General features: G+C 39.4%; 1 protein-coding gene across 2 annotated transcripts; it reads right to left on the bottom strand.

Moving 5' to 3' along the window:
• Window positions 1-233: 233 nt before the first annotated feature.
• On the bottom strand, window positions 234-24844 carry PPP2CA (protein phosphatase 2 catalytic subunit alpha). 2 transcript variants are annotated; one of them, XM_060636130.2, is made up of 7 exons: window positions 24485-24844; window positions 9224-9433; window positions 5324-5497; window positions 4431-4520; window positions 3752-3913; window positions 2567-2685; window positions 234-1804 (listed from the first exon to the last, which is right to left on the bottom strand). In XM_060636130.2, exons 1-7 carry the CDS (start codon window positions 24584-24586, stop codon window positions 1732-1734), a joined length of 930 nt encoding a protein of 309 aa, XP_060492113.1. In that variant the 5' UTR covers window positions 24587-24844; the 3' UTR covers window positions 234-1731. The 2 variants fall into 2 exon arrangements, with proteins under 2 accessions (XP_060492113.1, XP_060492114.1); XM_060636131.2 differs by lacking the exon at window positions 24485-24844 and adding an exon at window positions 24157-24181.
• Between the last annotated feature and the right edge of the window lie 3135 nt (window positions 24845-27979).

Below are 27979 nucleotides of genomic sequence, written 5' to 3'. Positions count from 1 at the left end.
CGATCTCATGGTTCAGGAGTTCCAAGCCCCACATTGGGATCTGTGCTGACAGCTCAGAGCCTGGAGCCTACTTTGGATTCGGTGTCTCCTTCTCTCTCTGTCCCTCCCCACTTGCACTCTGTCTCTCTCTCAAAAATAAACATTAAAAAATAAAAAATAAAATAAAATAAAACAACAGAATGTGTATTTTACTCACTTCTTAGATATGAGAAAACTTCCTTGTCAGTTCCAAGTTCAACACAATACAAAGCAAAGGAACTTTTATTACTACATTCACACAAATAATGATCAAGTGCCCTGAAGTTTACCCTCATAGCTTTAGATGACCAAATAGTAGTTTCCACAGAAGAACTGTTTTAACTTCCTAATCCTATTCAAAGGATAAAAGGGTGGGGGAAAACTCATTAAGTGCTTAGCCCTGCCACTTCATTTCAAATGCCATTTTAGTCCTTGGGTGAATGCACATAACACTAAACCAAGATCTAGCAACAGTTTTCTATTTGGTTTAACTAGTTTCACTTAAAGAGCTTAATACAGGATAATGCTTTAACAGCTTTTTTATCTGAGACAAAATTAACTCTAAGATCACATGACAAGCAATGTACAAAATCTGTCAATCATTTTAGAGTCCATCTAACATACATAGCAATAGGATATTTACCATCAGAAACTGCACTGACTGATAAGTAGACACATTAGTTTGTTAAGCTCCACCTGAAAACATGATGTTTTATTAAAACAAAAACCAAACAATTAAACACAGTTGGGTCTTCCTGAAGTTGCACAGATTTCCCTTCTTGCAGGCCAGTTAATATGCAGGAAGAACGCACGAAGAGCACGATGGCTATCTGACAAATTGTACTATCTGGATTACAAGTCCTGAAAATCATCTGAAGAATGTCAAGGAGTTAGCAGAGAGATTATATAGTGACCTTAGTTTTTATTTTTCTTTACCTAGAATTCTACAAATTCTAAAATTTATCAATTGATGTATCTTTTAAATAAACAGCACCAGTCTTGCCCATTGATACAATTAAAATTTGACTTTCTCAGTTCTTAGTTCACAAGTTTATTATGAAAAACACTGCAGTGCTCTTGTGCAGTAACATCGTCTTATAGGAGGGGGGGAAAACAGTTCTGTTCAAAACAACTCACCAGGTTCTGACAATAACAAAGAACGACATGAGGCTGAGATTTGAGAAGGGAAAGAAACTGAGTGCAGACAAATCATACAATTAAATTAAACGGTATCCCTGAAAATAAACAAAACGATTTCAAAACTCACAAGTAGAGGGGAGGCCTTGGTACTTATTTTAAAAATGTTCATTAAGCTCCAATGATTGTTTGCTGCTATCCTTATCTACAGTCATGCTGAGTAAAGCTATAGCTAAATGGAAGTTAAATTGTATTCACGAGGTGTTAATGTTTACATCTTATTATCTGCAGTCTCTCAGAGAAAGCAAAAGTAACTACAAATAGCGCTATGCCAGAAACTGGTTTCTTGACCAACAATGTCGCTTCAGCATGCAATGAACTGGTTCATTCTAAAGTGGTCACGGCTGTTGATGACAAGAGGCTCTGTATTTTTATATGGCACATCTTTTGGTCCGTGTGAAAACAAGTTTTTTGAATGTTAACTATTCTCTGACACTTTGGAGTTACTGTTGCTCTTCCCATTTCCATTAGGTCAATATATGGTTCATGGCAATACTGTACAAGTTTAAAATTTCATTACAGGAAGTAGTCTGGGGTACGACGAGTAACATGTGGCTCGCCTCTGCGAGGTGCTGGGTCAAACTGCAAGCTGAAAAAACAAAACATTTTTGTTTATATGGCACGTTACCAATGTACCGACAATCAAAATCAAGAACATTATTCTTTCAGACTTTATAATATTTTTCCTGTATGATTTAAGCTTGCCTTAATGGAAGAGAACCTTAATTGCAGCCTAATCATGCATTTAATAAGAGTCTTGTAGTGGCACACCTCCTCGAAGAGCTGATGCAACTTCAGATAGAATTTTTACATATCAGAGTTCCTTCCAAGATTATATGAAAGGCGGGTTCCACTGAATAAATAAAATTTAAAGAGCCCAATGTACTGTATTTGTAATCTAACCTCAGGATATATTTTATGAATTCCACATTTAAAACAAGTGTTTAAAAGTTAAAATCCTAATAATTCACACATCAGAATCTATACAGTACCAGGTTTCTGTTGATGTGTTTCAACATATCACAGGTCTGTTCAAAAGGAAACATAAAGATGGCCTGAGGGACTCAAGTCAAACTCCAGACTCTTGGGTTTCAGCTCAGGTCACGATCTCATGGTTTGTGCAATCAAACTCCGCATCGGGCTCTGTGCTGACAGTGCAGAGCCTGCTTGGGAGTCTCTCTGCCCCTCCCCCCTCCATAAAAAATAAACATTAAAAAAAAGGAAACAAAAATCAAATTGGAATCTGAATTTAGCATGAACCCTTCAATTCTTACACACCACCCCCCCCATTCAAACTATACAATTTGACTCAACTGTAATGGCAGCCATCTACTCAGGTGTAAATACTTACAAAGAGTATTTTAGAGTATCATCAAGTTCCATGATTGCAGCTTGATTACCACAACGATAACAATAGTTTGGAGCACTGAAAATTGTTACTACATTCCGATCATGGCACCAGTTATACCCCTACAAGGAAAAGTGATAAAAACCTATTTTACTCCCTTATTTACAATTAAATATGACTCAAGAGAGAAAAAAGATCTCCCCTTCCCACAAAGCTTGAAGAATACTAATGTTTTGTTTCTGGCTAATTTAATACCATATTAATTCTTAGTCATAGGTGAAGGTCCCCACGTTGGTCACTGACCAGGTACAAAGAAAACAGGCCTCTAGGATCTCCAGCCTCATTTTGTTGAAGTCCATCTGAATACATGAGTTATGTTTTAAGTATTGTACACAAGTATCTTTCCATATCTCTAGTAAAGTCATAATTTTATAACAACCACTTAGTATTAATCTAAATAGGCCCCTAATATTATAAATATGCTAATCAATGTTCTATACTAAGAACTTAGCCCATCTCCCCTTTGGTTTCTTCTTTAAAATCACCTATAATTCTACCATCCAAAGGACCAGTGAACATTTTTCTATTTCATCTCAATCTCCCCTCCTTACATTTACCTGTTAAATACATGAAATAAACAGAATTGAAACCATAAAATGCTACATTCCCTCCTCTCCTGTTCCCTGAATCTTACTTTCCCACTCTAAAATCCCAAGCACTACCCAGTCATTAAAGACATCTCTGAAAGTATGTCAACTATGAAATTCACTGTGATCAAAAGCTTGAGATTTTAATTCTAGTATGCATCTACTGAAAAAGCTCAGGCAAATTTATTGGAAGGAACACATGGAATATTCTCATCATTAATATCACTAACTGATCTATCCCCTTCCAAAAAAAAAAAAAAAACAAACCCAAAATCCATCCCTAAGATCTTCCTTAAGTTTACTTAAAAAAACAAATAAGGGGGCGCCTGGGTGGCTCAGTCCATTAAGTGTCAGACTCTTGATTTAGGCTCAGGTCATGATCTCACAATTCATGAGTTCGAGCAAAGAGCCTGTTTGGGATTTCTCTCTCCCCCCTCCTCTCTCTGCCCATCCCATGCTCATGCCCTCTATCAAAATAAGTAAATAAACATTTTTAAAAAATACATAAAAAGCAAATCAGGTTTCAAAGAGGAGAACATACCTCCATCACCAGCTGGTGAGCTCTGGACACCAATGTGAGGCCATTGGCATGATTAAATGTTTCAGAAATGTCTTGCCCAAAGGTGTAACCAGCTCCTCGAGGAGATATACCCCAACCACCACGATCATCTGGATCTGACCACAGCAAGTCACACATTGGACCCTAAAAAGCAAGTTTTGTTTTGTTTATTGCAAGTTAAGTTTTAAACAGCCTCTTGCAAAAACGATTTGAGTAATTCATCAGAAGCGGCACCCTACAAAGTCACATTTTTTGAGTGATATTTGCTTCAAAAAGCTTAAGGTCTGCTTTAAAGTCAAATATGTGTGTCAAGTAAGTAAGAAACTATTTCCAGATGTTTTTAGAAGTACATCCTACATCAATGAGCCCCAAGAGCAACAAACCCTAACGAGTTACTAACCTACCTATAGTACGCAAATTTCAACATTAGGCAGTATAGTCCAGTAATGAAAGGAGAGCTCTGAAGACAACTACCCAGATTCTAAGGCCAGTCCCAAAGGCACTGTTATCTTGGCAGGCTTCTTAATATTAGCTTCTTCTGAAGAATGAGGTTGCTGTTCATACCACATGGGGTCATTTTTAAGCATTAATGTAGAGAATACATAAAAGAAATTAAGTTACAATTAAATTTTCCCTCTCTCTACCAAATAAGAGTCAATACCTCATGAGGAACTTCTTGTAGGCGATCAAGTGCTCTGATGTGATCCAGTGTATCTATGGATGGTGACAGGCCGCCATGTAGACAGAATATCTGAAAAGAGTGGTTTATAATGTTAACCTCATATAGAAGAAAATTCACACATTCTGGATTTGGTCAGCCCACATCACTTGGTCTCACTAGGGTTTCTGTGTTCTGCCAGAACCAGGCTTGTATCTGCAGGGTCAGTCTTTCTTCCAGCCCACTCTCAACTATTGAACATACTCCCTTTCTTCCTGATAAATCATTGCTACTACACCTAGACTCCACTTCAATCAACTCCTCCAAAGAAACATTTTTCTGACCTTACCCTCACCACAGACTACCTTCCTTCTCATAGAATTTTCTTGCAATTTCTTCTGTGCACTTCTCTACCTGGTGAGTAAATAGCTAGTTACATCTTCAAGACTTGTCCAGAAACAACTTGAGAGGATGGATGGGCTACATCTTCTATCCTTGTGGTCCCAACTTAACAGTTCAGTCAATGCTTGATACAGAGAAGGTACTTTAGAAGTCTAAAAGGGATGTGAGGGTGGAAAAATGACTGGCCCTAAACATTAAGAAAGCAGATTCTTGGGGCGCCTGGGTGGCTCAGTCAGTTAAGTGGCCGACTTCGGCTCAGGTCATGATCTCACGGTCAGTGAGTTCAAGCCCCGCATCGGGCTCTGTGCTGACAGCTCAGAGCCTGGAACCTGTTTCAGATTCTGTGTCTCCCTCTCTCTGACCCTCCCCCGTTCATGCTCTGTCTCTGTCTCAAAAATAAACGTTAAAAAAAAAAAAAATTAAAAAAAAAAAAAAAAAAGAAAGCAGATTCTTGAAAATAACCAGCAATGTAACTTTTAGTAAGACCTACATACCTGCCCATCCACCAAGGCTGTAAGAGGAAGATAGTCAAAAAGATCTGTGAAATATTTCCAAACATTTGCATTTCCGTATTTCCTTAAACACTCATCATAGAAACCATATACTTGTGTGATCTGTCTGCTCTCATGATTTCCTCGAAGAATGGTGATGCGCTCACGGTAACGAACCTAAAATGAGAAAACAAAACATACGAACACCTGGCTCTTTCAAAAACCAAATGACAGTTTAGCAAACTCTACAAGAAAATCCAGAGTTCCAATTTTGGTAGTGGTGGGGGGGACCCCATGCCCCCACACCACAGTAAAATGAAATCCCAAATCCCACATCTATAGTTATTTGACCATGGAGTATCAGCAAAGCCTATCTCAATTAAAATCAAACTCCTACGACTACCAACTTTTATACAAAACATAATCATCAGCTGTAATATTCCAATCATGAAATTTCTGTCTACAGTTAGATGACTTTTGGTAAATTTACAGTTATACAAAAACCATCACAATCATTTTAGAACCTTTCCACCAGTCCAAAAATATCAGCCATAGGCTGTCCAACTCCTACTCCCAACCACTGACTTAACTTTGTCTTTTGAGATTCGCTTTTTGTGGAAATTTCTTAAAATGGAATAATACTTTTTTGTGTGGCCTCATACACTCATCAGAATATCTCTGAGGCTCATCTGTGTATGAATCAGTGGATTATTCTGTTTTTTTATTGCTGTACACTATTCCCTTGTATGGCTATTATACCACATTTTGCTTATTTATTTACCAATAGGATGAATACTGGGATGGTTTACAGCTTTTGAGTATTATGGAAATGTTGCTATGATCATCTTCCATTAAGTTTTTGTACAAAGTTACAATCTACTTGGGGCACCTGGGTGGCTTATTTGGTTGAGCACCCCACTCTTGGTTTTGGCTCAGGTCATGATCTCATGGTTCGTGGGTTTAAACCCCATGCTGGGCTCTGCACTGACAGTGCTTGGGATTCATTCTCTGGCTCTTGCTCTCAAAATAAATAAAACTTTAAAAAAAGTTATAATATACTTTCATTTCTCTTGGGTATATTCCCAGTTCACTATAATTGCTTGGTGTTATGGGTACAAGTATGCTTAATTTTTTGAGAAACTGTCAAACTATTTTTCAAAATGGTTGGTGTATGAAGGTTCTAATCTCTCCATAAACTAAGACTTGATATTATCAGATTATTGATGATAGTCACTCTAATGAGTGTGATTATGACTTTAATTTACATTTCCATGATTAATGGTTTTGAACATCTTTTCATGTGCTTTTCTACTATTTATCTTCTCGGGTGAAATATCTGAGTGTTTTGTCCCTTTTCGTCTTATTGAATTAAAATACATTTTTATTATATGAACGCAATTTTTTTTCTTACTGATGTCTTTTGAAAAACAAAAACTCTTAATTTTGATGAAGTCCAATTTAATAATTTCCTTTGGGGGGGGTGCGCCTGGGTGGCTCAGTCAGTTAAGTGTCCAACTTCAGCTAAGGCCATGATCTCACAGTTCGTGGGTTCGAGCCCCGCATCGGACTCTGTGCTGACCGCTCAGGGCCTGGAGCCTGCTTCTGATTCTGTGTCTCCCTCTTTCTGTCCCTCCTCGGCTCATACTCTGTCTCTGTCTCTCTCTCTCTCAAAAATAAACAAACATTAAAAAATTAAAAAATAATTTTTTAATGGACTATGCTTTTCTTATCCTATCTTGGAAATGACTGCCTAACCCAGGGTTACAAATATTTTATCCTGTGTTTTATTCTAGAAGCATCAAAGCTTTAGCTCTTACATTTAGGTGTCTGATTTTGATTCATTTGTACGGTATGAGGTATCTAAGTCTTTTTTTTTTTTTTTTTTGCATATGGATAATCCAACTGTCCAAGCATCACCTGCTGAAGTTTCCTTCCCCCGACTCCCCGATTTGTGTGCAATGTACAGCAAATGGGCAGCTTAAACAACAGAAATTTATTTCCTCACAGTTTTGGAGGCTGGAAATCCAGATCAAAGTGTGATTAGTCTGAAGGCCTGTCTACATGGCTAACAAATGGTCATCTTCTCCACATGTCTGATCATTTTCACTTTGGATCTGTGTCCTAATGTCTTCTTACATGGACACTAGTCATACTGAATTAGGGCTCACCCAAATGACCTCACTTTCCTTTAATTACCTCTTTAAGGTCCTATCACCAAATACAGTCACATTCTGAGGTACTGGGGGTTAAGATTTCAACGTATGAAAGGGGCTGGGGGAAGGGCATGCAGCACAATTCAGTCCCACAACCTTCAAATATGAATTATTTTTTTAATTAATTAATTTGAGAAATAGAGAAAGCATGAGTGGGAGGGAGGCAAAAAGAGAGGGGGAGGGAGAATCCCAAGCAGGTTCCACACTATGAGTGCAGGGCCCAATGCGGGGCTCGAACTCACAACTGTGAGATCATGACCTGAGCCAAATTCGGACACTGAACCCACTGACAGGTGCCCCGCAAATATGAATTCTTAAAGGCAGCATATTCATTCCTCCTCTGAGCACTGGGATTCATCCTGGGCTTTGCATACAGATTAGTTTGCAAGGTTGTTTTCACAGTATCTAGAGTCATCATAAATTTTTAATCCAACATTTAATCTAACTGCTTCATTTTACAGATGCGGAACATACTATCCTCCAAAAATGTTTTGTAGCACATTACATGATTCAGACTAGTAGCTACATAAACACATACATTGTATTAATTGCCTACAATTCAGCTCTTGCCAAAACTACATCTTACCACTTACCCAATATTATAAGTTTCTGGCAGCCATTTTATCACTGTGAATGTTCTTTTTCCCCCTTATTTAAATCCAAGTTAATTAACGTATAGCTTTTTCAGAATTTAGCAATTCATCATTTACATATAATACCCAATGCTCATCCCAACAAGTACCCTCCTTAATGCCCATCACCCACTTAGCCCACCCTACCACCCACAGCTCTTCCAGCAACCCTTGGTTTGTTCTCTATATTTAAGTCTCTTATGGTTTGCCTCCCTCTTGGTTATCTTATTTTTCCTTCCCTTCCCCATGTTCATCTGTTTGTTAGATTCCCCATGAGTGAAATCATACGATACTTGTCTTTCTCTATTTCCCTTAGGATAATACATTCTAGTTCCCAATGTGAATGTTCTTTAATAGAATCTCTCCTAAAAGTAAAGTCATACTTCCTAGAGGAAGACAGAAGCCTGCCATTCTAAAAGCTATCGACCATTCTACCACTGTTTTCACTTTCAGATCTTTGTATATTTCACAAAGCTACAAATGGTATAACGCAACTTGCTTTTCTAGATTGTCAAGTTTTAATGGCTGCAAACTATTCCACTGAGATAAATCTTAATTTCGATATTCACTTTTGTTGGCTTTTTAGATCTTCTTTTTCTGGTATTAAAAATAATGTCACCGTTAAGGTTTTCAAGTAAATGAAGCTCTTTTCCTCTTGAATTTCTTCTTTAGTAAAAGTCTAATTATAGGATTACTGTGTCAAAAGATGTAAACATTCTGACATTTAGTATATTTTATTTCAAAAGCATCTAGAAAGATAATTATGTTACTTCTCCACATCCCGATTAACTAAAGTTACGTTTCTATTTGACCAGCCCTCTAACATTTTTCAAATAACCTGCATAATAACCTTTTTACTTTTATTCTGTACCATCCCCTTATTCAGAATGAAGACAGACCTGTGATTTTTAAGCCCCAAACCTGAATACTTGCATTCCTAAATATGGAGTTTTATCCTAAAACTGAACATTCAAAGAAAATCACAAATTACTGAGGAAAAGAAGAACATTCAAGACTGTCTCACCCAGTACAAAATGCCAAAACAAAACAGAAATTACCTTAAGAGCTACAAGCAGAGTAACGGTTTCAACTGAGTAATATCCTCTGTCAACATAATCTCCCATAAACAAGTAGTTTGTATCTGGTGATTTGCCACCAATTCTAAACAGTTCCATAAGATCATGAAATTGCCCATGCACATCTCCACAGACGGTGACTGGACATCGAACCTCTTGCACGTTGGATTCTTTTGTCAGGATTTCTTTAGCCTACGGATGGAGAAAAAAGAAACCAATACATTTGGCATGAAACATTAACAAAGATATCAAAGATATGTTATTTACACTTAATGTAGCATAAGGGGCAGACTCCGTAGAAGATGAAAATGTGGGCATTGGTAATCCCATTAACATAAAAGGGCAAGATATGGCCAGATTCCATCTATTTGCTATCTCACTCCTGACACTTAGGGGAAAAAACATGTATCAAGATGCACAGTTCTATTCTTCTCATCACTATCAGTTTTTATGCCAAGCAGTTACTATCTAATTACATGCTAAACAGATTATTATTAGCAGCCATATAAGATTAATGAAAGTGGAACAAGACATTCAGGTACCTATTTCCTTAGCTTTAATGTCTAATTAAAATATGCCAGCACTTCAAGATTCCAGGCTATGAGGAAAAGTTTCTAATTTCCGCTTGACCTTTTTTTTTTTTTTGAAACACGAAAATTTTGCCTGTATTTTTATATTCTTTATACCAAAAGATAAACTTTCTGTTTTATAATTGTTAACTATTCAATATACGTGGTTTTTATAAAATTGTTTGGTAGTATATGCATTCCCCCATGTAATCACAAACTCAAACATTACTTTTAAGGGCAGCATAACATTTCACTCAACAGAAATCCTATCAGTCATTCAACACACATTTATTATTAATCATTTATCATATCCCCAAAACTAAAGCGCACTGGGAGTCAATCGTTCGTTCATTTGCTCAACCATCTGAGTGATACTACGTGCCAGGCCCTGTCCTAGCCACTGGGGGCATAGTGTACAAGATAGGTCACTGGGGGCAGAGGACCACAAACAAGTAAACAAGTAACAAAGTACTGGCTGTGTTAAGTGGTGAAAAGAAAGGGAAAGAGTAAATGGTGGGTAAGTAAGACATCACAACAAACATGACAGCCTATAAAAGCACAGTGGAGCAAGAGAGGCAGACAAAATGATCAGGCCAAGTGCTAAGACATGCTAGAGTAAGCAGGAGTGTTTCAGGATCACAAACACTGGGAAAGCTAGGAAAACTGCCTGAGGTCCAAGGAATTGGCAGGAGTTAGTTATAGAAAGGGGATAGGAGTAGGAAATGGGACAAGGTCCAAAACAGACAAGATGCAATCATGTGTATCAATTCTCAGGAAAAGGCTAACAGGACTGAAGCATACCTGACAAGAGTAGACAAGAGGGAAGACAGGTAGGTGTAGGATGACCAAATTATGCTGGTTTCAGCACTCAAAGTCTGGCATCCCAAGAGATGACTCAGTTGTGCTCAGGTAAACCATGACAGTTGGTCACCCCAGGTACAAAATGAAGAGGGGAAATAGGACATGGACTGAAGAACAAGTCTAATTAAAGTAGTATTAGAACAAAGATTCCCTGTCAGAAAACCTGATAAGTGAATTTATGATTTCAGAGGTAGGGCTAGACATGTGGATATCTGAGACAGAGTAGAGCTTAAAGGCTACTAGTATTCAGCGACCAATCCATCACAAGTCTGGTCTAGTCTCCCTCCACAACATATGGCAAATCAATCAGCTTTTATTTATGCTTTTTTTGCCACTACCCTGGTCCAAGCCACCATTACCTACCTCACCTGGATTACTGTGCTAGCCTCCATACTGAACTCCCTGCTTCCATGTTTCCTGACTGTAATCTATTTTCCAGGCAACTGTCAAAGTTAAGAGTTTAAAATGTTCACTAGATTCCTTCAATTCACCATCATGTACACAGCACCTTGCTAGAACAATGTCTGAGATGTAAAAGGCACTTAATGTGTATTTTTTGAATGAATCAAGAACTTAAACTGGGTACTCTTAGAGAGGTCATCTTGAGGGAAAAACATGGATGTCTCTCAGAACAACATCAGAAGTACATGCCTAGAAACTGGTACCAAGTTCTCTGAAGAATGAAGAAATAATAGGTAACAGTAGTAAGGAAAGGTGCTTGGGTATTTGGTAGAAAACAGAAACCTGAAAAACAGGGAATTCTATGCTAGAGGAAAGCAGCATCCATCCATTTATCTGGGAAGGCTATTAGAGAAATACATAATTTCCTGAGAAGAGCCAGGTTTCAGTTAAGCCAAGAAGGTAAAAGAAATTTATTCTGAGAATGGATTTAAAGTATTTACCTCAGACACTCAACATCTATTGAGCATTTTCTTCTCTGTACAGCTAGCACTATGAATGATGTTCCAGAATGTACAGTGGGAGGCTGGGTGAGGGAAGGCAACACACGAGAACATGAAGGTGAGAACTGTTGCTAACTTAATTGCTCATTACATTTTGAGAGACAACCAAAGGTAACAAGGACTGGTTTTAAGGCAGTGGTATGCAACCTTAGCCACACTTTAAAAATCACCTGGGGGCAGGGGGAGGGGGGCCTGGGTGGCTCAGTCGGTTAAGTGGCTGACTTCAGCTCAGGCCGTGATCTCACAGCTTTGTGGGTTCAAGCCCCGCGTCAGGCTCTGTGCTGACAGCTTGGAACCCGGAACCTGCTTCAGATTCTGCGTCCCCCGTCCTCCCCCTCCACCTCTCCCACTCACACTCACTCTCTCTCAAAAAATAAACACAATAGGGGCGCCTGGGTGGCTCAGTTGGTTAAGCAGCCGACTTCGGCTCAGGTCATGATCTCGCGGTGAGTTCGAGCCCCGCGTCGGGCTCTGTGCTGACAGCTCAGAGCCTGGAGCCTGTTTCAGATTCTGTGTCTCCCTCTCGCTGACCCTCCCCTGTTCATGCTCTGACTCTCTCTGTCTCAAAAATAAATAAAACGTTAAAAAAATTAAAAAAAAATTAAACACAATAAACAAATAACTAACTAGCTAACTAACTAACACCTGAGGGCACCTGGGTGGCTCAGCGGATTAAGCATCCAACTCTAGATTTCAGCTTGAGGTCATGATCTCAGTTCATGAGATCAAGCCCTCATTGGACTCTGTGCTGACAGCAAGGAGCCTGCTTAGGATACACTCTCTCCCTCTCTCTCTCTCCTCCCTCCCCCTCCTGGTTGACTCAGTCTGTCCGTTAAACGTCTGACTTCAGCTCAGGTCATGATCTGGAGGTTCTTGAGTTTGAGCCCTGCTTTGGGCTCTGTGCTGACAGCTCAGAGCCTGGAGCCTGCTTCGGATTCTGTGTCTTTCTCTCTCTCTCTGCCCCTCCCCAACTCTCGCTCTCTCAAAAGTATACAAACATTAAAAAAAATCACTTGAGAAGCTCTTTGAAAAAAATAAAATAAAAATCCAGGTGCCAAGGCTACTCCTCCTTCAATTAAGCCAGAATCTTTGTGAGTGGGATCCAAGCATCAATAATTTTTTAGTCTCCCCTCCTCACTCTATTCCAGTGCTTTCTTAGGTACAACAAAGTTCAAGAACCCTTATTTTCAAGTTTTCAAACACTTGGGGAGCCTATTTCAAGACAATGACCAACCACTGACATCCAAAAATTAATCATTCATTTGATCTAACATTTTATTTAAAAAGCTTATTTTAAAGTTTATTTATTTTTGAGAGAGAGACAGGGCAAGAGTGAAGTCAGATGCTCAACAGAATGAGCCACCCAGTTGCCCCTAACATTTTAAAACTTAGACCACTGTGTCTCAAAGAGTCATATTTCTTAAAAAATATATAGAATCCAAATTGCTAGGGTAATTCCAATCTCCCATGACTTATTATTACTAAAAGGCAGAATTTCACTAGGTATATTCCATGAATAAGTCTGGGATTAATACCATGTCCAGTGTTTTTAGCACCTGGCACATGGTAAGGAAAATAGCTGCAAATGAAATGATAGGTCCTACTTCAAAAAAACTTGCGAGTTATTCAGAAGTTTTAAAAGGACAATGACATAATAAAACAGATGGTCAGAACTGTACAAATCTTACAATTCTGTAAGAAGTTACATTCCAAAATACATCCCTTGACACTTGCTTACCCACAAGGCTATTCCCTGTATGAAAAATAAAAAGTTGCCACTCATGACTGCCTCATGTCCTTATAACAACCTACTCAAAATTTCCATTCAAATCCTAAAATGACATTTAAACCTAAATGCTATTTGTTCCTTTTATCTCAATTTCAGCAAATCACAATCATCTACAATGTATCTTTACTTTTACTTTTAAAACTGTGAAGGTTATAGTGACAACCTTTGGAAAAAATACTTTGGAGCAGATAAAACTAAATGTTCCTTTGGGAATTTGGGAACGTTCCCTTTGGGTGACTCGGTTGAGCTTCTGAGTCTTGCTTTCGGTTCAGGTCACGACCCCAGGGTCAAAGGGACCCCAGGGTCGAGGGATCGAGCCCCCACACTGAGCATGCAGCCTGCTTAAGATTCTCTCTCCACCCCTACCTCGCGAGTGCATGCTCTAAAAATAAATAAACAAGAAAATAAAATTTAAAGACCCCAAAAAACAAAAAAACCTAAATGTCCCCTTTGACCACTCTCCACAATCTCACTCCCCTTGGGCAAAGTAACCACCAACAGTATCCTGATGTACATCCTTTCAAACCTTATTTACAAATTTTACATACATATTATATGCCTACAAAAACATACTCGTTTTCCTTTGCATTTTTAAACTAGTAAGAGTATTGGGGCATCTGGGTGACTCAGTCAGTTAAGCATCCGACTTTGCCTCAGGTCATGATCTCACAGTTCACCTCCTCATCTCCGCATCAGGCTCTGTGCTGACAGACCAGAGCCTGGAGTGGGCTTTGGATTCTGTTTCTCCCACTCTCTGCTCCTCCCCCCTTTGCGCTGTCTCTCTCAAAAATTAAATAAACATTAAAAAAAAAAAGTATTATTCAGCAGCCTGCTTTTCTAACAATCTATCTTGGAGATCATAATGCATATATATTCATTTGGTTAATTTCTCATGCTGGATGTAGAGTATTCCCTGAGGGATTATAATACGGGGCGGGGGGGGGGGGCGGATAGCAGGGAGTGGGGGGAAGCAGTGCAATGTATATCCTAGTATTGGCTCCCTAGTATACATATACACTTTTCCTGAAAGATACCATGAGGTGGACCTATTAACATATTTAACAGTTAGCTTCTCTTTATGTTGATGTTACCAACTTATCCTCTAAAAGGGAAAGGACACTGTATTAAGTGAACTTTTAAACTTCTAAATCTGGGAAAGCCCAAACTCCTTCCCTTCCTACCAAATTTCAGACTAGAACAATTATAATTAAATCCTGCAGAAAAGAGTATTATGTATCAGATGCCATCAAGCCAACTATTAAGTATATTTTAACAATAAAAATTCAAGCTTACAAAGAATTTAAGTATAGTTTGTTTGTTTTAACCTCAACTCACCTCTAAGATGATAACTACACCAAAATACACTATCACCAGAACAATAAAGGTTGCAGTGGTTCTCACTGAGGATTATTTTGCAGTCAGGAAAAACTAATCACAGAAAAAAAAAAAAAAGAGAAGTTGTGCTATCACATGGAGTCAGGCCTTTCTACCTTCAGAAGCACCTAACCAAACCCCTCTATGGATCACCTAATGAGACCTCTAATGAGTCACCTTTAGAACCTGCAGGGCTTCACCATCAGTTTTTCTTTGCTTTTCTTTTTTTCTTTTTTAACCAACCATCAGTTTCTAAAGGTAGCTATACAACTTCAACTCTCTAGCCTATACTCAAAGTAAATGGGAGAACCAGATTTACAAAGCAACTTAATTAACATTAGAAATATTTATACATTTAATAACTATCTTTTCACTTTCTGATATTGATTCCTATAATTTAAAGCCTCATATCACCTGAATTAGGCCCAGAAACAAAAGAAAAAGACACACACCCCAAACTTTTTTTGCTTCCCTAAAACACTTTTCCAAAGCTTCAACAGGCTCAGCTAATAAACAACTGAAAGAAAATTAAAGTTTTTAAAAATAGTTTAATTAGCATCATATTGATTTTTTAATTTATTGGAACCCTACTGGATTTCAGTCAAATGGCAAAGACTGAAATCAGTGAATTTAAGGAAAAAAGATGTGACCTTAAATTTCCTAGAATGGGGCGCGTGGGTGGCTCAGTCGATTAAAGCATCAGACTCTTGATTTTGGCTCAAGTCATAATCTCCTGGTCCATTTTGACAGCGCTGAGCCTGCTGTGAAACCCCAGAGAAGGGGATTCTCTCTCCTCCTCTCTCTGCCTCTCCCCCATTTGAGCAGGCCTACTTTCTCTCTCAAAATAAATAAACCTTAAAAAAAACAAAAATAAACAAAACCTTCCTAGAACAAGATTAAAACTAGAATAGGGTAATCCAGTAATAAGAACTTAACCGTGAAAAGTTAAAATGTTCTACTGTCCTAAATTAAAAGAATTTGGAGATCCACTTGAAGAAAAGAAATCTTTAGAGCATTAATTTATTATCAATGTCCTCTCTGTATTCTGAGCTCAGATTCAGAAACCTTAAAAGTTTATTTTTCAAATTACTGTAAAAACAATCTGGTTTCTTGGCATATGGGCTATCCCTAACCACCATAATAACATGAAATTACAAAAAAAAAAAAAAAAAAACCCCAAAATTTTAAAATAAGAAATACTGTCTTTTAAAAAAATGTTTATTTATTATTGTGAGAGAGAGAGAGCATCAAGTGTGCAAGTAGGGGAGGAAGAAAAGAGAGAGAATCCTGAGCAGGCTCTGCAATGCCAGCACAGAGCCTGAAGCGAAGCTTGATTCCACAAACCACAAGACCATGACCTGAGCTGAAATCAAGAGTTGGACATTCAAGTGACTAAACTACCCAGGTACCCCAAAGCAAATTTAAATTAGACTCCACAAATCATTCAAGTCAAGATATTTCAAGGAAGACAAGTAAAAAGAAAAAAGAAAAACAGGGACCAACAATGATTCGCCAACCATTTATATATTAATTTCCTTAAGGGCACACAATAGCAGTATAATTTCTATTTAACATGTACTGTCGAAAAAGTCATGGACTATATTAATTCATTTTTCTTATTAAACCAAGCAAACATTTAAAAATGCAGAACGATTGCAACTATGTAAAAATTCTTTATATGAGAAGACTTGAGAACATTAAAATGTTAATAGATTGTGGTAGTCTTAATCCTACCACACCAAAAACTACTCACAAACAGACTTCATGCTTCAAATTGGCTAACATCTCAATTTGTGTACTAAAATTCATATTCATGGGGCACCTGGGTGGCTCAGTGGGTTGAGCGTCTGACTTTGGCTCGGGTCATCATCTCACAGTCCTGGAGTTCGAGCCCCACGTCAGGCTCTGTCCGGACAGCTCAGAGCCTGGAGCCTGCTTCAGATTCTGTGTCTCCCTCACCCTCTGCCCCTGCCCTACTCACACTCTGCCTCTCTCTCTCTCAAAAATAAAATAAAAACATTAAAAAAAAATTTTAAGTTCGTATTCATGAACCCAATGTCCTATAGCATTATAGCGATCACTTTAAACTGCTGTATAATATCTTCCCAAACAGATCTATACATGTATTGTTTATTTAATTTACTTTCAGGAAATTTTCAATTATGGAACTACAGAGTTAAATATACTAACATTTTTTGTTACGTATGTACTATATAAAGCTCAATTATGCCCAACTTGAATACAATAATAAATGGAAGAATGTACCTATTCCCATCTACTTAAAATATAAAATGCTACATTGTGACTTAACTAGTACTCTTCATTTTGGAATTCAAACTTTTTATTCCATGTTTATTTATTACCAGTTATTTTTCTCTTATACAGACTGTCCACACAAATTCTCTGAATATCTATTGACAGAGAGCTAGATAATGTTCTTAGATATTTTTCTATTAAAAATCTGGTTATTAATTCAAATGTTCACTGGAACTCTACTTCACATAAATTAAACATTCAATACTTTAATCATAGTTGAGTATTTCTTCTACCAATATAGCCATAAAGGCATAAGAGAAGCAAAGCTGAAAAAAATGCAGTAATTAATTTTTGAATTTTACTTTTTAGTTTCAGAATTAAAAACATCTGAAGGTTTATTTTTTTAAAATGTTTATTTATTTTGAGAAAGAGTGGGGGAGGGGGCAGAGGGAGAGGGAGAGAATCTCAAGCAGGCTCTGTGCCCAGCACAGGGAGCTCAACGCAGGGCTCGATTTTACAACAGTGCGATCATGACCTGAGCCAGTATCAAGAGTGGATGCTTTGAGAGCCTGGGTGGCTCAGTTAAGCATCTGACTTCGGTTCAGGTCACACACTCACAGTTTGTGAGTTCAAGCCCTGCATTTGGCTTTGTGCAGATAGCTCAGAGCCCGGAGCCTCCTTGGGATTCTGCATCTCCCTCTCTCTCTGCCCCTCCCCGACATGTGTGCGCATGCTCTCTCTCTCAAAAATAAACAAACATTAAAAAAATAGAGTCAGACTCTTAACTGAGAGCCACCAGGCACCCCCATTTGAAGACTTTTTTAAAAAGTAAATTCACAAGAAAAAATAAATTTTTTCAATACTCTAAGAGAATTTTATTTTGCTTCATACTGCTTTTATGAAAGATAAATGGAAGGTTTCCCGGATTTTCATAACTGCAAAAAAAAAAAATTAAGGTTCATGACAAACTAGTATATATGGACAGATTTTTATTTTCGTGTGATACATAATATAGGACATACTACTAGCTGTGGAAGCAAACAAATTTTGAGTTAATTATCATAATCTTTCTTCATATTATTTGCCTTTTCTTTAATTATTCTGAAGAGATGCCTCTAGTGTATGAAACATTTTGGTCTTCTGTATGATTATACTGTATACATACTATCAGTGTGATTATACTAGAAAAGTACTATACCCCTCCATGTAATGTTCTAGGAACCAGTAGTTACTATTTGATTAGTGTCTAACCAGAAGAAAAAGGTCAGGGATTAGGGAAAATTCTAAAATTATATTAAAAGAAAATACTACATAGGCTGATGTTTTTCCATCTCTGTCAAATAATCATCTGTATCTTTGAAGAAAATGTATGTCCATATTCTTCAATGACCACTGAAGAATATGGACATTCATTTTCTTCAGAGACCCTATGTTTCCCATGCAACACACTGGCCCAGGTCTTTACTAACCAACCTACACATATGCACGAATTAAAAATTCCCAATCATGCCTGCAAAGGGGAAAAAATATATACAACCTACTAAACAGAGAAATGTTGGTATATATGTAGTTGTTTAAAAATTCTCACCACAACACTCCATATGGACAATATTCAGCCACTCTGGGCTCCTTCATCTGTACCAGGTGACTTGGCCTAAATGGTCTTTAAGGTTCCTTCTATCACTAAAATTTTATTAAAGCAATTCTTAAGCCTTTTCATTAAGTCAGAGCCACCCAACAGAAACAAGTAGTGGGGAAATACTCTCAGCTGACAAACAATGGGTGGCAAAGAAATAAAATTCACTTGATCACTATTAACACATTCTAAAACCTTTCCTATCTATAGAATTTACTACAAACTCAACCTCCTGACTAACATGAAACTGTACTATTAGAGCAATGAACTAACATCCCTAAAATAATGCTATTTAGACAAAGCTAAACAGTGAAAATGAATAACACACATAATGGAGGCTTAATAAATTTTGACTGAATGAATTCCAAAACCAAATGTACACCGTCACATAGCACCACTGACATGCGACAGTCTAGTGAATTACACTTATTATACATCTCTAGCTAAGTAAATGAAATGTTTCCCAGGAGCACTCTAGAAAGAGGTTCTCAGTCTTCTTTCAGCCCCCTCAACATCAGCCATACTCCCATCTGTAGTAACTAAATGACTAAAGCAGAGGTAAGGACATGGGAGTACCAGAGTGACTGGCCAACTGGTCACGTACACTTTAGAATATACAGATTCATTTTTATTTGAGAGAGAGTGTTCCCATGAGTGAGGGAGGGGGGCAGCAGAGCAGCAGCCTGCTGAGGAGCTTGATCCCAAGAACCTGGGATCATGACCTGAGCCAAAATTAAGAGTTGGATGCTCAACCGACTGAGCCACCCAGGCACCCTGAAAATACCCAGATTCAGATACACACATTTCTGTCACTGCCTTGTTCATCCATTCTAAATGCTACACCAATATGTAAGGAGGCAATAGTAACTTTGTAACATTAAGAAATTAATCAGTTAATTCCAGATTGCTCTTTACAATTCTTTCAGAACCAATCCCCCATTTACTGGCAGCCAGACCTCTCTCTACTTGAGCCTCCTCTACCACCTCTGCTCCAGAAGGTGAAAGAAAAGGTATTTAAAACAACAAAAACAAAATCTTCCCCCTTAATAGTTCTAGTCCAATTCATAGCTCACTTGTGTAGGAGAGTGCAGGTTTAAGGTTTTTTCAGGCAAAGATGGTAATGAGAAATAAGTAAAGAAAAAAAGAAATGAGAGATGGGCCAAAAAAGTAAAACAAGGGATTGTCTGTCACACTTAACTTTTCCTCCCTTCTCAGTACCTTTAAAAAAGACCCTCCCCCTACCATTACCTCAATCCAAACCTAATGTCTCCTGGCTTTCCTTGTACATCTCCTCCAAACTAAACACATACTCCACAAATAACTGACAAATGACTTACACCACCACCAGCAATATCTGCTGCCATACAAAGTGGAGGTGGGGGTGGTGGAGAGACACCTGACCCATGTTACAATTATTACATACACTCCTCCAGTGCCTATCATGCTTTGTACAGCATGGGTTTCACCTGCCAATATTTGCAGAGAGAATTCTTGGCTCTGACAGAGAAAATAAAAGGGGAGTCAGGGGACTTGTGTGTCTGAATAGTAGGACTGTTCACCTTTTCAATGTTTCCTCAGTAAGTCAACCCAAAACCAAGTGCATTACTGCTTCATGCCTGGGAGATCACGAAACACACAAAAGGCACAAATAGGTCTGACTGTGGAAGCTATGATAAAAAGGGATTTTACAAGCTGTAGTGATTTTACAAGCGTAGTGTACAATATAAAGGTCACTTATGCTTTCCTGGAATATTTTAGATTTCACCTTCTAGATCATGATTTGCACTGAGGATACACAGAAAATGAGCTGGCATTTTCTTCTCACTAATGGTATGTGAGGGGAAAACGCAGTGAGCCACATCCAAAATTCAAGAATTATTACTGTTTCTTCCTCCAGGACAAAGTGAGACAACAGTGTGTGACATGAATAGGAAGCCTTTGAGCAATCAGAATAAAAATAATGTTTTATTTTACAGAGCTGCTGATTCTACAATACAATTTGACCCCAATTCACCTCCATCTTTCATTATTAACACTCCCTAAGAAAAGAGAGGGGAGGAAGGCTGTGAAGCAAGACTAGAACACTGGGCACAGAATCCATAAGCCTATGCAATCCCACTTTAGCCCCTGAAGTCAAATCACTGTACCTTTGAGACTCTGGTTTCTATCTATAACTGAAGATAATAAATGTCTCATAAACTTAAGAGAACTGTATATGTGAAAATATGATGAAAATAATATTCTGCATCATGTTTTCCCCCCATTTGTTTCCAATATTCAAATTACTTTTATGGAAATGAGCCAAACAACCTTTTAAATTAAGCACACATACAGACTCATAAAAATGTATCAGCCACTTCATATAGAAATTTAACCTTGATCAAATATCTTGCAGCTCATCCAGTTTAGAAGGGTTTGCTTTTTCCCATACTCATGTAACAAATGTGAAGACTTAATGACTGCATTTTATTTATAGTGTTTGCAGAGCAATGGAAAATAGCATACCTAGGTAAAGAACTCCTTTGGGGAAAGAGGGGGGGGAAAAAAAAACTGGCTATCAAACAACATTCTCCACAAGTTTGGTAAGACCTGACAACACAAAGCCAAAAATCATACCTAAATTAAACCACTGCTGAAGCCACATAATAAAAGAGTGTTTACTGTAGTTAATGCAAAAGCAAGTTGATACTATTTACTTCTTCCAATCTGTAAATGGAAACATACCAGTCCAGTCATACAAATGTAGTAATGTTACTGACTATAGAAGTGTACTTAAGACAACACTGCATTCACTCACCACAAATTTTTCAGCAATCAACTAAAATTATGATTCCCAAAATGACAAAGTATACTTCACACAATCATCTTGGTTTTGATATAAGCCTTGATCACATTTTGGGGGGAAAAAACCTTAACTAGTCAATTGCATAAAAACCATATTCACCTTTGTCTAATTAATACACACCTGGATTCTCTGCATTTTGAACATCCACTGTTAATTGCTGATAGGATACTACAATAATGGTCTCTGAATTTTTTAATCACCATACCTCTAATGGTATAGTCTATCTTTACCATTTAAATATTTCATTCAGATCAGGCATGCTCAGGAAGATGGAAGGCTTTTAAATTATTTTTCCTTCTTATAATGAAAGAAATGATCAACTACTACCAAGTACCTGTCTCCAACAAGAATTTTTTCTTTAAAAGGAAATAAAAAACTAGTATACTAATGTAAACATGTTTCCCTTACGATTTTCAAAATATGTAGCTTTCACTATATGTGCTTTGGCTAGTCAATTAATAGTGAAAAGAGAACTTTTGTGTTAACTTTTCTAGTACAAAAAATCATTTCGAGTCATGCATCCTAACTCATTTCATATGCCTGAATAGCTGCCTTTAAGTTAATTTAGTTTGCAAAATTAATATACTTCCAGAAGTTGAAATATTTACAAGTTAAAAAGAGTATTAAGACTGTATAATATTCCCCCTCAAAGGATCCATTTTTTGGAAACTTAACTTCAAACATTATTTCCATCTTTTTGACTCTAAGAACAAATACCTGGCCACATTGGATAACCAGTGGGGATCTAAGTATAAATTGTTTAATCTCACTATATCTTAGTTTTACAAAATTGTGGACAAGAATCAACATTTACCAAATTATCAAGCTTTTGATAACCAACATTAGCCCCCAGTATTATCTCCTCTGGTCTCTAACACAAACCCACTACTTCCCTGATTCATCTACTACTGTTTTCCAACTAGATTTAGACTCCCCGAGAATAAGCATGATTATACTTCATTGCTTTTCACTTCTTTCATAAAAGCAATCTTGAATAGTCATTAGATATTTAATATTTAAACACAATGTATGCATCTAAATTGGATTATATAATTTCATAGTAGAAGGGTCCCTGGAACATCTGTTTTTAAGTCTTTAGTTTACAGACAGGAAAATGTGGACTAAGTGGTTGTCCCAAGGTCAGTCACAATTACTCTGTGGCAGAAAGAGGACTAGTGTCCAGGTCTAACTTGAAGTCCAGTGGTCTTTCAATTACATCATTACCTCTCTTTCAATGTTTTCTACACAAATGACTAGTCATCTAGCCAACTGCTGACTCAATGTCTTTATATGAAGTACTGATCTTTAAAAATCATTAAAATCATCACTTACAGCACCTAGAAATTAAGGCCCGACAATATACATTAAGTTTCAGAAGCCTATTTCTAAATCCTTACTACATACACCATTCTCATTTGATGAAAGAAAATTAAGGGTAAAAGAGGAACAAAAGACTCAATACATTGCTAACAGTAAAACTGAGCTCCAATAGGTAATGTGCCACCTCATCAACTAGTAGGAGAGTTGTTCAGGCTTAGGATAAATAAATCTGAATTTCACTCATTTAAATTGCACTTATTTACAGCATTTCTGAAAAAGCCTGCTTTAGAAGTAAATACATCAAACTCATGAACCCAATTTTCCCATCAAAACCACAAACGAGTCAGCATAATTGCTCTCTAATAACTCTCTACACTAACACAAAATGTGAATATGGTATTCTGCAATTCTGTACTAAAATGAAATGCTGCAAAGTTAATTTTGACAAGAGTGAAACTATTTATAGGAGAGATAAGCATTTTCTATACATTAGAAAGCTGACTTCTAAGACTTCAAAAACACGACACAGCCAATAGTTAAATAGACTACCTGTTTCCCCAACCCCTAGGGAAAACCAAAACGGAATTAGGTAATTTAAAATCGACTTACTAAAGCAACTACAGCATTCCATTTACAACATCTGAAAAATATTTAAACGCTAAGCACAATGTATGGGACACAATAAAAGCTCAATGTACAGCTATCGTTATTATTACCACCATTACTTAAACCCATAAAAATATCAACAAGTAAGTTTTCAAACAAAGAGCTGGGATACAAAATTTGCTGCTTTAAATTTACGCTGTTCATTTTAAAAATAGATGGCAAAATGCCAAGTACGTTCAGTTTACAGAAGGGTTTCAGTTACCCAATTTGAGTCAGCATATAAATCATAGATTAAATTGACACTTGATTTCCAATCCGAAAGCTCCTTATGTAGTATGACTCACCAAATTCTCCATTTGTTCCAACTATGAAAAATAAGTTGTACTCCTCCCTCCATCTACCACCACGACCTTTGCAGAAATTAGGTTAGAGGTATATTTAAAAATTTTTACAACACACAGTTTTAAGTCTCTGTCAAAGATTGCTCAATGAGTTTAACACAAACCGCCGAGAATAGTACTAAAGCTGTGTGACCTTTAGACAGGTCTTGGTATGTAACCTACGAGCCTGCCTTTGGAGGATCCTCTGGACAGCTCTGGACCGAAGAGTTAGGCCCGAGTACAAGTAAAAAGCCTCTGACCCACCTCAGTAGAGTCACAGACCTCCTTCCCAGACCTTAGAACCCAAGTCCTCTTACATCCATCTCAAAACCGTGCCCGACCCTAACACACAGGGTCTCTGCTCCCCCAGCCACATTTCCCGGCACCGAAGCTGGAGGCTCGGAAGCCCTGGAGTCGGGTGAACGGCGCCATTTTAGGCGGCGGTGGCGGCGACAACCAATCCCTGCGCAGGAGGCAGGGGGCGCCGGGTCGCCCGGGAGCCGCCGCCGGGCCGCGCCGGGCGCCGGTCTGGGAGGCTCGGGGGGCCCGGGCCGACGGCCTCCGCCATGTTGCACTCTCCCCACAGCCGCCGCCTCCTCAGTGGGCTCGGCCCGCGGCGGCTCCTGCAACCGGAGAGAAGCTCACCTTCTCGCAGAGGCTCTTGACCTGGGACTCGGACAGCTGCTTGCACTCATTCAGCTGCTCGATCCACTGGTCCAGCTCCTTGGTGAACACCTTCTCGTCCATGATGCCACCCGCCCGAACCGGCTGCCGCTCCGCGCTACTCCCGCGCCGCCGCCCGCACACGGGCCACACGCACACGCCGCCGCCGGTTCCCGGGGTACTTGTGTGGCTACTGGCGGCTGCTCGGCGCTAGCGCGAACCCGCGAGTTCTCCCAGAAGTACCCGGCCGCCGGCCGCTGTCCTCCTCCGCTCGATCTAGTCCTGGAGCTCGGCTCTCTGTAATGGCGGCCACCGGCGTGGTGACATCACGCGCGGCGTCAGGAGGCGGCGGGGTGCGGCGGGGTAGAAGGGCCGGGACAAGAGCTGCGCAACTGCAGAGCCAACCCCGGTCCGCCGCCAGGCCAGAGTGGGGGGGCGGCAACCAGGGGCCACGGCGCAGGCGCAACGTAGTCGGCTGGTAACTGAGGCACCTTCGCTTTTAGGGCGTGGTGGTTCAGAAGGGAGGGGGGGCGGGGAAGGGAGGACCGAGTCCGAACAAGCGCGACGCCTGCAGCAGGAAACTGGGCTAATTCCAGAGCACAAAGTCCTGCGCGGCGCGGGCGCCTGTTTAGCGCAGGCGCAGTCTGGGGCTTGCGAGGTTGAGGAGAACCTGCCAGTCCGAGCTTTTTCTCTAAGGTGAGACGGTTCTGCGCTTCGCCCCGCGTTTGTACTCAGGTTACAGAAACTAGAATTGTGACCTCACGGTGCGCTGGAATTGTATGGGATTCCTAAATCTTTGAGGGCGGGAACGGGTGCCAAGTGGTAGCCTCTTTGGAGTGGCCACCTCCGCCTCTGGGCGCGGCAGGCACCTTGTAATTAGGTCACTCGTGGGCGGAGGAGGGTGTGTCTGCCCTGGGAGCGCGGCGCAGTGCACCTGACTCCTTGGGCACACACCTGTCTTTGGGCCTAGGTGCCTGTCGGCCGTGATGCCTGCGCCCGAGCCTTAGGCTTTTCTCTAAGCTTAGGACCTCGATCCTAGCTTCCACAAGCCTCGCGCAGCCTCGCCCATTGTCGCCTTCTCTCCAGGTGTGCGCCTTCCTCCCACTCGGGTTCCTCCGGAGAATGAGGAACCCCTTCGCCCCCCACCCGTGCCCTCTCTGGCCTGACGAAGTTAGAAGCGGCTACAATCCGCGCTTTAAAGAAAGCTCGGATATCTGAGTATCGGACCTCGGTCTGGCTATGAATCTCTTTGATGTTTGCGAGATGTTTTTACATCCCATTATCTCTGCATTCACAGAAATATTTGGCTCAGTAGAGCATCAATTATGTGCTGAATCCCATCCTTAGGAGAGAGAGGGGTCAACCAAACAGACAAGGTTTCCTGCCTCGGTGGAAGCTGGTATTCTCCCAGTAGTGTAGGACTAGATGGAAGAGAGATTATCATGTCCCCAGGACCTGAGAGATACAAACTTTCCAAAGGACGTTTAGAATTTTTTTTAATGTTTATTTATTTTTGAGAGAGAGACAGGGAGACACAGAATTGGAGGCTTCAGGCTCTGAGCTGTTACCAGGGAGCCCGACAGGGGCCTCGAAATCATGAGCCTTGAGATCATGACCTTAGAGGAAGTCAGATGCTCAACAGAGTGAGCCACCCAGGAGCCCATCCAAAGGACTTTTAAAATGCAAGTCAAGGGGCGCCTGGGTGGCTCAGTCGGTTGAGTGTCCGACTTCGGCTCAGGTCACGATCTCGCGGTCCGTGAGTTCGAGCCCCGCATCGGGCTCTGGGCTGATGGCTCAGAGCCTGGAGCCTGCTTCCGATTCTGTGTCTCCCTCTCTCTCTGCCCCTCCCCCGTTCATGCTCTGTCTCTCTCTGTCTCAAAAATAAATAAACGTTAAAAAAAAAAAAAAAAAAAAATTTTAAAATGCAAGTCAAGAGCTGAACCTAGTCACTTGTCTTCTGGATTTCCTATCCCCAATAGCAGTTGACCCTGCCAAATCCAGGCTCACTCTGCAGCTCTGAGGGCATCGTCCCAACCAATAACCTGAAGAAGGATCTAGAGGCCTGGATGAGCCAATGATGGGTCTGAAAATCTCCTTCATCAAAGAGAACTTGCTTAGTGAGGTCCCAGACTGAAAATGGCAATTCTGCTTTTCTTTCATACCTCCCAGCAGCATCCCTAGAGGAAAGTCTCTCAGATCTTCTCCCCTAAAAGCTTATACTTAATTTGCCAGACCGGAAAAAAGTCCTTTTAGCCCAAATTCTGACCATGTTTTATAGTTAACATCCCCCAATAATAGAGGAGTAAGGAGTTAAGACCATGTAGAATGTATAAGGAAAAAACCATCACTTAGTGCTCATGACTATAAAGTCATGCCTAGTGTGCTGTCATCTTATTCTTCACTGTTGCCCTGTACCTGTGTGAGAACTGGTCCTGTCTTACAGGGCAACAAGCAGACAAACAGAAAAGAGAAGGGACTTGCCCAAGGTAGTAATCAGGATTTGAAATTTGATACTCCCAAGTGCAGGGCATCTGCCACACTCACACAACTGACCTCTAAGAACTGAAATACAGAACAGGGTCAATGTGATTTCCCTTTGCCTGAGTTCTCTTATCTAGAAAGGTTGGGTGATGTTAGTTTGGTTCATTAAAGAATATTGAACACCCTAAGGGCTGCATTCTTTCATGTTTCAGACAAAGCTCCTGAATGGGTGCAAATGTGTACTGAGGACATCAAGATTTTATGCATCTGCAGCAGCATTTCTAAAGTAGTTTCCTTGGACCATGATTCCCATGAGAAATTCCTTTCAAAAGGAAATTTACAAAATGATATATTCTCAGAAGTTGTGTGATTAAAAAATCAAACAATAAAAACCTCATGAGTTTTATCTACCCTAAAAAAAAAAAGTATTGAGCACCTACTATGTATTAAGATTATAATGAATGGGTTTTTCCAAAGTGCTGTGAGCTCCTAGTTGGTAGCCCTAATGTAGGTATTACTTATTTTCTCTTGATGCAGATTACTTGGCTCACCACCACCACAAAATGGTGGGAAGATATAATTATATATACTTAAAACATCCTGCCAAATAATTAGATGCCATGACTTAACTTCTCAAGCAATGAATTCTAGGAAGCTCTTATTAGCTTTCAAGCCATGAAGTAAAGCATATGTGATTATAAACAATACAGAATTAAATCAGAATGTCTTTTTCTTTAGAAGGAATCTAGATTGTTTTCTTACTCTGCAGAACTCATACTCACCGACGGATCTGAAACTTCAGATTGATTGATCTGGTCCTGACTCAGTGGGCCTGACTGTCTAAATTCTAGAGCTGAGGAATGCTTGGACCAAAAAAGTAAAAGCAAACCAAAAAAACATTGTCCTTTTAATTGCTTGGCAGAAACCAGAAAGTAAATAAATATGCTTTGAGAAAGAAATCTTTGCTCAGATGGCAAATTCAGTATACAGCAAGTC

Source organism: Panthera onca, chromosome A1 (assembly GCF_046562875.1).
Source record: "Panthera onca isolate mPanOnc1 chromosome A1, mPanOnc1 haplotype 2, whole genome shotgun sequence".
NCBI classification, from domain to species: domain Eukaryota; kingdom Metazoa; phylum Chordata; class Mammalia; order Carnivora; family Felidae; genus Panthera; species Panthera onca.
Note: the sequence above shows the minus strand (reverse complement) of the source record. Positions and strands in the feature narration are given on the sequence as shown.